The following is a 9,839-nucleotide window of genomic DNA, read 5'->3' as shown; positions in this document are numbered from 1 at the left end:
TTCATTCCCCAATTATTAATAATAACACCCCTACAGTGGACCGTACCATCTTAAACTTGCCGACGTTCGTCTGGCCTCTGTCTCTCGTTGCAGAAGGCTGGTCAGCCTGCCGCAGTGCAGCAGGTAGTGTAGTGGTCCCAATGTAAATTGTTAGATAGTGAGATTGTTAAGCCCAATACGATGCACTTTCTCACCTTCAAGGTGAATTAGATTAGGCCAAGTGTCTAAGGATGGATGCTAACATTATCTGGTTTCTAACTCTTTTGCCTAAAGTTTAGCTAACACGCTAACGTTAGCTAGCTGCTGATAGCCATAAAACTATCTGCCTAGTTGACTAGGCTACTGATAGCCCACCCTGTTTATATCCAATGTATAGTGTGTCATAATAGTTAACACTGATGATGCATCATGAGTAGTGAGTCCTACAAAAAACACTCCAAAAGGTGATACGTTTTCAATGTGCAGAAAGTTTTGAACAATAAAGTAGAATAAATATTTGAATGCAATACAGAATGCCTCAGTGCCTTACTGATTTATATTCCATTAGATTTGCGTCAATGGGAGCTAGTTGTCTTTTCCTTAACATGTCCACCATAAATAAATACAGAAGACACAAATTAGTGCATTAAAAATTAACCAGAATGCACAAAATGAAGTGTTTGAACCTCAAATTTTTCTGGGGGACTAACCCCAGACCCCCGCTTTTAATGTGTCCCCTTCAATGTTGAAATGAAACCTAGCCCTTAATTAATTAATTATGATGTGTTAATTACACATTACTTGATGCAGACCAATACATTTAAACTGTAAAGACGCAACCTGGCCATTGAAATGATTTCAGTTTTTTAAATTGTTTTCCTTCGGCGGCCCTCGGTCCAATGTTGGGTTCCTAAATTGGCCCTCAGCTATCGAAAGTTTGAGAACCCCTGGTGTAATCAGAGTAAAGACGTATGTTTCCTTTTTAGTAGAATGGGTGGCGATGTTTGTCGATTTCAATACTATCCTAAAGGATGAACGTTTTGATCAAATTTGAATGTTGGCCCGGTGGCGGTGCGGCTGGCATACTGTGTGTGCAGCTTGACACGTGTCCTGGAGAAGAATGTGAACCTTTTTATAAATGAGAGAGGAAAAAACGATTTAACGATAGAAATATCTTTCCCTATCTCTTCTTCCCCTGGGGGGCTGCCTCCCCTGCTTTTATCCGGTAGGTCAGAGGGAGAGAGAAGGAACATTTTGGAGAGAGAGAAAGAGAGAGAGTAGGAGACGAGAGGCAATTGCAGGACAACATAGAGAGGGTAAAAGGAAAGGAATGAGGGGAGGAGGGACATCATTCGGTCATTGCTTCCCGTTTGTCTTCATGAATGACCAACAGTCACTCTGCAGGGGTTAAAGAGCAGTTGACAGAGCAATACTTTATGTCTCTCTCTCTCTCTCTCTCCCTCTCTTTCCCCCACCCATTTCCGGCTACCTCTCATCTCCACTGCTCCTGTGCCCCTATAAAACATCTGACACACACCCTCTCCCTGTCATAGTGATGCTGAGTGGACAGGAAACAACAGGTGTCTGCATGTCAGTGTAAAATCGACCTACTGCAAAACTGGAGTTTTTGATCTGAAGTCCCTATTGGCAATCAGCAGACAGGTGAACATGGCAAGCCAATCAGCTCTCATCCTAAGAATGGCCTTGCTGCTGCTGCAGCTGATGTACAGCACAGGTAAGATCTGTTGACACATTTAAGATTTGACCAAGAAAAAGGATCTGTTTTGATGTACCCTGCATGGCTGAAACGTTAAGACTGTAAGTTTATGTTGATATTTTAATTTGAAAGGAGTCAGGAAATAACCAATGTCTGATGTTTCCATGTCTGTATAAACAGGGAAAATACAAGTTTCAGTTGGACTCTATCTGTATAAACAGTTGACAACTTTCTGCGTGGAAAGGCTGTGGGAATTATAGTTTACACAGTTGAAGTTCAAGATGATATAAAAATATATAGCTATATATAAAAAAAATATATAGCTATATAGAAATATAATTTTCTAATTGAACTTACCATTTACATTTTTGGATATTTTTTTGTTCACATCTACTGTAAGTCCAGAGGATCTTTATATCAGGTTGATTAGCTTTTCTTGTACACATGTTTACATATTTTATCATATGTTTGTTTACTTGTTATTTTATTATATGTTGTTGACTCTACTGTTGCAGTGTACATTTCTCCATTGTGGGACAAATACAACAATCTTATCTTGAAACATCTGTTGATTTACTTTTTTTACTCTTTTTTTTTACTATGACTTTTAAATTTCAAATAGAGTTTAATGTTATAATGTAGACTGATACATTCACACCCTAAAATAACGTTGCTGGGTACATGTGTGATGTCGTCCATCCGCTGTATCTAGCCTATCCCCACAATTAGGTACAAACAATTGCGTGCTAGAGAACCATCAGTAAGATCTTCAGGGTGGAAAGGTGTTGTGCATTTGGTTCAAAACATAGAACATGATCATTTTGTATACCATTTGATCCTTATAAAACACAGTTAAGTGGCTGGACAACATGTATTGCGTATTGAATGAGTGGACATTTTTGTTTTGTGTTTATAAATGTGTGGTTCCCTAGACTATTATTTAAATGAGAACAGAAATGGATGCAAATAAATAACTAAAAATCTTCTCCTCTGCTCCTCTAGGTGCAGGGGTAAGCATCATTCCAAGTAAAACAGATGTTCTGGTGGGAGAACAGATTCTACTGTTATGTAAAGGTAAGTCACTTTAATTTCATATGATAATCAGTAAAACCTGCTCCATGGTGTTTTGTCCTCCCAACTGAGCCTTGGAGGCAGTGATGCCTGGAGCTGCCTGGAAGGCAGCAACTCTAACCATAACCCTAACCATAACTGTTATCCTCCCAACGCTGCCTTGGAGGCACCGTTGGGACGGGAGGACAAAACACAAAAGACCGTAAAACTTACCCATGTGAATTTACCTTTTCAGCATTAATCTCTTCTAGATTCTTTAAAATAAGAATCCATTTTTCTTTCTTTCTCCTCTCCTGTCCCAGCTGGGGGAGAGGGAGACATAACGTGGCAGAAGGAAGGGGAAGACATCGATGAGGAAGAGAAGGTGACCCCTGTAGACGAGACCTCTTCTAAATTGATAATTAATAAAGCTACGATGGAGGATGCCGGCAGGTATACCTGTCTGTGTCACTACGACAGTGGAAGCCATGATAGCGGGAATATACAGGTATATGTTTATGGTAAGCAACAACTGGCTGCACACACATACTTGAATGGTAAATTGCTGCTGAACCTGCCCAGTGCTACCAATTGTTTATTTAGCTAGATACCTTAGTATTGGTTATATTCACTGGTGAGGTTATGTGTAATGAACCAAAACACATTTTTGATGATGGTGATAGTAAAGTTAGTATCCTTTCTGTCTCCCCCTTTGTCAGTGGGCCCGTCATTTGGAAGCACCACCACTTACCATGAGTTTCTTGAGGGCAAACAGGGGACAGTGCCTTGCCAGGTGAGTGGCCAGCCAGCGGTGGATGCTCACTGGATCAGAGACAAGGAAGAAATCTCTTCTCATGGTAGGAACAGTGCCCTGGGCAATCATTTTCCATCAGTGCATCAGTTAAATAGTGTAGTTTTTCCCAACATGGCTTAATCCAGCTAAAAAAGACATTACAGGTGGCAAAGAAAGACATGGTAAATGTATATAGCGCTTTTCCCTGGTTTTTCACAGACTCAAAGCTCTTTACGTTGTTTTGTACACATTCATACACCGATAGCAGCCGCGAAAGCTAACTATCGGGAGCAATTCGGGGTTCAATGTCTTGCCCAAGGACACTTCGACATGTGGCGGGTAGGCGGGTGATCGAACCACTGACCTTGCACTCCAGAGGCGACCTCCCCGTCCACTTCGCCACTGCCACCCCTTGCCACTGCAGCCCCATAATTGACTTTGAATGTATGGGGTATTATCTGTTAGGGGTTTATACAGCTGCTTAAATGAATTAACATTCATTATAGTTCACATGTCTATGTTCAAGGCTAATGGAGTCTCTATTGACTCTGTAATGAAAATTCCACAAAGAATGATCAACCTCACGGTTTTGAATTGATAATTTCTATCATAAATGTCATGTCATTGTCAGTGTTTTCAGTGAAAAATCTCTTCAATCCAACTATACCTTATTTATCCAGCAACAAACATCAGACATTCAAATTCAGTGGAGCATTTAGCAGCTATATATCCAGATAGCATTCGTAGGAATTATGGAGCCCAAATAAAAGCCAACAGTCGAGTAAATATTGACCTTACATTTTTCTTTTGACCCGAAACTTGACTCCAAATAATTGCTGATGTTTCTCTTTATTTGCTGGAAACGAAGGTAAACAGGCAACTGCTCACATTTTCACCATATCCATTAGATAAGGTGATGATATGTAAATGTTGTGTTGAGAATAGTTGCAGAAATACAACTTAATAATGGACAATCTAGAGACATAATGTTATATGTGTCTGTCCCCTGACTTTTTCTTTTACTGTCACTCTTGTGTCTTTCTGTAACTCTGTTTCTCACTATCTGTCCCTGCGTTTCTTGTGTTCCATCTCTCACTTTAGAAGGAAGACGTGTGCGTAAGCTGCCTGACAACACACTCTTTATTGAAAACGTGAAGAGGGAGGATGCTGGGACTTATATGTGTAGAGCCAATATCAAAGGAAGGCCCATCCATATTGAGCTCCCTGTCTCTGTTGTTGTCAATGGTTAGTATTATTAAGATTAAACAGTGGATGGTGGTTCAAAAGATAATTCATAACACACAGGTCATCGGTCATTATGATGCCATCACAAGTTTAAAGTGTACATAGGGTGCTATGAGGTGCCTTTAAATATTTCTGAAACAGTCTTATTTATCCTCTGATGACATAAATGACAGGTTACAGCAAAAGAGACCATCAGTGCAAATAATGCTATTTTTATATAGTTTTTCTTACTACAGCTGGCAGAGTAAAAACCCAACTGCTTTTTTCCAAAGGGGGTGCAAGAATGAACAAAAACTGAAAGTTCCTCAAAGCACCTTTAAGCTAGTTTGGAAATCCAGACCAATATCTAGAACGATAGAGGGTCTGGCCACGATCAATAGACCTTCCCAACTCAAGGGGTGGCTCCTACTCGTGCACTTCAAATGCCACTGCACGCAGTTGGATAGCACTCCAACCAATCAGAGCAATGAACAAGGTGACGTATTAAGCCCCGGTCATTAAGCGAACAGTGGGTTTACTTTGAAATTAAACCATCTCAAACTCAAACAACATACCCACAGCCATCTCTGTTGTTTACTATCACAGCTTCGGCGGTGCATGCACAGCACTGTCGTCATCCGTTTAAGTCCGCCCCAGAGCACCATACATAGGGCTCTGGCCCGCCCATATCAGAAAGAACAATTTGATTGGTAGCTCAGGATTTCTTGACATATTTAATGAGCTTCAATGGAGAGTGTCCAGACCAACAGGCGCAGCAAATTTAATTTGCCAGCGGCAGGTCTGGATTTCCAGGCTACCTTTAAGCAGTTTTTTGACACAGATGTGATTCCCTCCTGCAGCTCCTCCAACTGTGCGTCTGAGAGAAGAGGAAAAAAAAGTGATGGCTGGACCAGAAGCCAATGTTACCTTTCTGTGTTTGGTGGACGGTCTACCAAAACCCAACATCACCTGGATCATGTAAGTCCTCACTTGAGGAGACTTGGGTTATATTTAATGTATCTCCATACATTTAGTTCTGAAAGGCTCATTATGCATCAGTAGGTTGATAATGTACTAGCATAGTAGGGAATGAATTGAACTGATCCAAACCTGTTCCTTCTCCCAGGCAGGTGCCGTTTGACCCTTCACGTCATTACTTTAACTCAGACCGCAGCGAGTTGACCATTACATCTGTTGCCAGGGGCGACTACGGAGAGTACACCTGCACCGCCACAAACAAGATATCTGAGAGCTCTGGTTCCATTATGCTTCAAGTTTTTGGTTAGCTCACTTCTAAATGACTTGCTTCCACTGCTCTGTAAACTACATTAGGGCGTGACAAAACTGTTGTAGCCTACCTGTTGTGTGTTGCTCAGAATGTATTTTACAGTTGGTGTGACTTGCTACTGTCGTGATAATGGATATGTTTTATTTCAGAAACTCCAGAGGTGTTTGTGTCAGCTGAGCAGCAGCGTGTACCAATGGGTGAGGGTGTATCCGTGTCCTGTAATGTCTCTGGCCATCCTCAGCCTGAGCTACACTGGCTCAACAAGCACAGTGGACACACCGTGGTAAGAGTGTATGGAGACAGACAGACACACACACGCACACACACACGCAAACGCACTCGTAGACGTACACGCACGCACACACGCACGCACACACACACACACACACACACACACACACACACACACACATACACACTCTCTCTCTCTCTCTCTCTCTCTCTCTCTCTCTCTCTCTCTCGTTTGCACATATTCAACAATCTGACATCAGAAATAAGTTTTTTTTAGAATCCACAGAACCACACAGCAGTCACTTCCATGTAACTGTCTAGCTTCCTGACATCTTTGCTATGTGTTAACAGCTTTAACCCTGTTCTACTAACAACATGGAACCCTTCGGTTTGGTAGTGTAATGTGTGGTGTGACATTTCCCTCTGTGCCTCTCTCCCTGTAAGGACTCTACCTCTGGCCGTGTCCGTGTGGTTGATGGTGCGTTGGTGATTGATGAGGTAGTGCCCTCTGATGGAGGACTGTACTCCTGCATGGCTGTCAGCACTCATGGAAATGCATCAAGAGATGTTGCAATACACAGTAAGAGTTTATGTTTGTGTCTGTTTATGTCTATGTCTGTGTGCCATACATTTTAAAAATGTTCTAATACTACATTTTCTCATAATCTATTTTCCTCACTTCCACATCCTATCCCACAGCCCAGCCCGGTCCACCTCACTACCTGTCAGTCTCACCTGGACCAACCTCAGTCATGTTCTCCCTCAAAACCTCACCCATCAATGGAGGAACAGCAATCACAAGTTTTGTCCTGCAGTGGATGCAAAGTGCAGAAGAAAAGTGGAACGAGATCACCGTCCCCGCTTCAGGTAAAACTTCTGCTCTTCAAGGAAGCTTTGCAGTTGTCTATCAACTCTCTAAAACTCCTTGTGCCAAACATATCTTTACACTATTTGAGTATGCAGGTGAGCTGATTTTGAGTCTGTGTTTGCCTTGTAGACCCACTAGCTCTCACCACCCTCAAGCCGTACACATTGTACACAGTGCGCTTGGCTGCCTTGAATGCAGTGGGACTGGGGAAGTTCTCAGAGACCAACAGTGTCCGCACCCAGGGGATACGTAAGTACTACATGCACCAAATCCGTATGTCATGCTTTTTGTGTAATAACTGAATATGCAGTGTGCGTGCGTTTGTGTGTGTGACTGTATTTTATACTTGCTTGTTTATACATTGTATACAGTAAATGATGCATATTAATTGATGCACAATGTATAGCAGGTGTGCGTGCGGGTATCCATGTATGTTAGTGTGTTTGGTGTGTCTAGCAAGGCATGATTGTTCTTCTAATCTGCCATCAATTTTCTCTCATTCATCATCTTTAATGCAACCATCATCCTAACATTTCCATGACATTATCATCCGCTGCCTGATGCATCCTCAGAGGGTAAAGAACACAGTGATGTACTAAACTATAAAAATAATGAACTGCCAATCTGCATGTATCCTACATAAATACAAAGATTACATGTGAACGCATGGCCATCAATGTCCCTTTCTCTCTGCCTCCTGTCCGTATAGGTGAACCAGACAGTCCAGTTTTGATGTCTGATGATATTAAAATAGATGGCAACTCCTTCTCTATCAAGCTCAAACAGATCGATGACGGTGGAACTCCTCTGCATCACTTTGACGTACGATACAGAATAGTTCACGTAAAGGATGTGAGTCCATCTTAATTAACCTCATTTGATTGCTCTTGGTCCTTTGGTGTCCATGTTGACATATTTCAGCCCTTTCTTACTCTCTTTCTTCATGCCCACTCAGGATAAAGAGAGTTCAGATTGGACCGAGACGCAGATGACGCCTGATGCTAACTCTATCCACCTCCGAGACCTGTCTCCTTCAGACTATCAACTGGAAGTCACAGCGGTCAATGCTAATGGTTCCTCTTCTCCGGCTAGGTTCAACTTCACCATCGCAGAACCAGCTGGTATGTTGCCTCATGCTCCCCACACAATACACCTGTTTCTTCAGGAAATATGGCTTAAAAGTGGAGTCAGCGATTCTGGAGAACGCCTGTTTTCAAAATCAGTTTTTGTCAAAATCAGTGAATATCTCTTTAGGATCCCCTACCTGTCTGCTGATCTGGCGTTAATACACAGCCTAGGCTATGTAAATGGGGCATGTTGCCAGCAACAGTGTATGCCCTTTGTTTACAGACCCTTTGTTTAGATACCAGTTTACATAGCCTAGACTGTGTATTAACACCAGATAGTTTTCAGTACTGACAGGTAGTGGATCTTGAGGAGATATTCGCTGATTTTGACTTCAAGCATTTTCCAGAATCGTTGACTCCACCTTTAACTGGGAGGGCTGACACAAATAGCTCTGAACTACACCTGGACATTGTGGTGTGAAAATGCTTAACTTGCAGGCAGCAAACTTTCTGTTAGGCTGTCCTGACTTTTCCATCCCTCCCCACAGTCAAAGCGAGCGGCATGACTAAAGGCAGCGTGGTGGGCATTGTCATTCTGATCTTCCTGGTGGTGTTCCTGGTGGTAGACGCCACTTGCTGCTACAGAAATCGCTGCGGCCTTCTCATGTCCATCTCTTCCAAAATCTTTGGCCAGAAGGTACCAGGCCTTAAAATGCTTGAAGAAGGAGAGGGAGCCACCAATGGGTAAGTCTGTCACAGTGTGTGTGATTTGATGTGTCTTGTCTGTATATTTTCACTAGAATTATTATTATTTTGATCGTCATAGAGATGATATCATAGTCCATATACCTTTGTATGTCACGGCTGCAGAGAAGTGAAGCTGAATGGTCTATCCACTCCGAGAGGCAGTATGCAACAGACAGGGCTTCAGACACACACAGTGGAGGGAGGGCAGAGCACAGAGGTCACCTGCGACAAAGCCCATCTTACCAAAAACGAGTATGTGCATTCACTCCCAAATTTAGCAAAACCACATGTTGAGAAAAACATCTCGATTACGTTTCCTTTCACATCCAAGAAAGCTCTGTCCATCGAGCAAATTCTATGCTTTCATCAACCTCAATGTATAGGTGTGTTAATTGATGTATAGGTACATCAATTAACACACAAATGCATTCAGTTTAAATAATGTAACAAGTTAGATTCACACGTTGCTATGAAATCGAGTAAATAAATTGTAATAATTTGTGTGTTTCCAAATACATTTTTTTTTCTAAGTTGGTCAACTTTTTCAGCGTGTGAAATGTGTTTTTCTCATGTGGTTATATGTTTTTATAACAATGTCTAATGGATCAATTTTTTTTTTCTACAGGAAAACACAGCCAGGCAGAAACTTGTCCACAGCCGATGCATGAGGAGAAACAACAAACAACACAGAAGAAGTGTGAAGCAACAAGAGATAATGTATAGACGAAGAGAAAGATATCAAAACAATTCCCAGTCTTAACAATTGACTTACAGCAGCCAGCGATCTGTGCACTGGATTCAACTGCCATGGGAACTGTCAAACATCACTGACAGACTTGCAGGGAAAAGACTGATGTTGTTGAGGTTTTGATGAA

General features: G+C 41.9%; 1 protein-coding gene across 1 annotated transcript; it reads left to right on the top strand.

The window, feature by feature from the left end:
* Window positions 1–1,647: 1,647 nt before the first annotated feature.
* On the top strand, window positions 1,648–9,632 carry ncam3 (neural cell adhesion molecule 3; the record flags this gene model as incomplete). Its single annotated transcript, XM_080038857.1, has 16 exons — window positions 1,648–1,714; window positions 2,699–2,770; window positions 3,070–3,267; window positions 3,466–3,603; window positions 4,641–4,784; window positions 5,624–5,741; window positions 5,890–6,044; window positions 6,201–6,334; window positions 6,727–6,862; window positions 6,982–7,149; window positions 7,280–7,399; window positions 7,860–8,002; window positions 8,106–8,271; window positions 8,766–8,961; window positions 9,088–9,216; window positions 9,590–9,632. 16 exons carry the CDS (start codon window positions 1,648–1,650, stop codon window positions 9,630–9,632), a joined length of 2,127 nt encoding a protein of 708 aa, XP_079894983.1.
* Window positions 9,633–9,839: the final 207 nt, after the last annotated feature.

This window comes from Ammodytes marinus (genome assembly GCF_949987685.1).
Source record: "Ammodytes marinus genome assembly, chromosome: 13".
Classification (NCBI taxonomy): domain Eukaryota; kingdom Metazoa; phylum Chordata; class Actinopteri; order Uranoscopiformes; family Ammodytidae; genus Ammodytes; species Ammodytes marinus.
The sequence above is the reverse complement of the archived record's forward strand: the minus strand, read 5'-3'. Positions and strand labels throughout refer to the sequence as shown.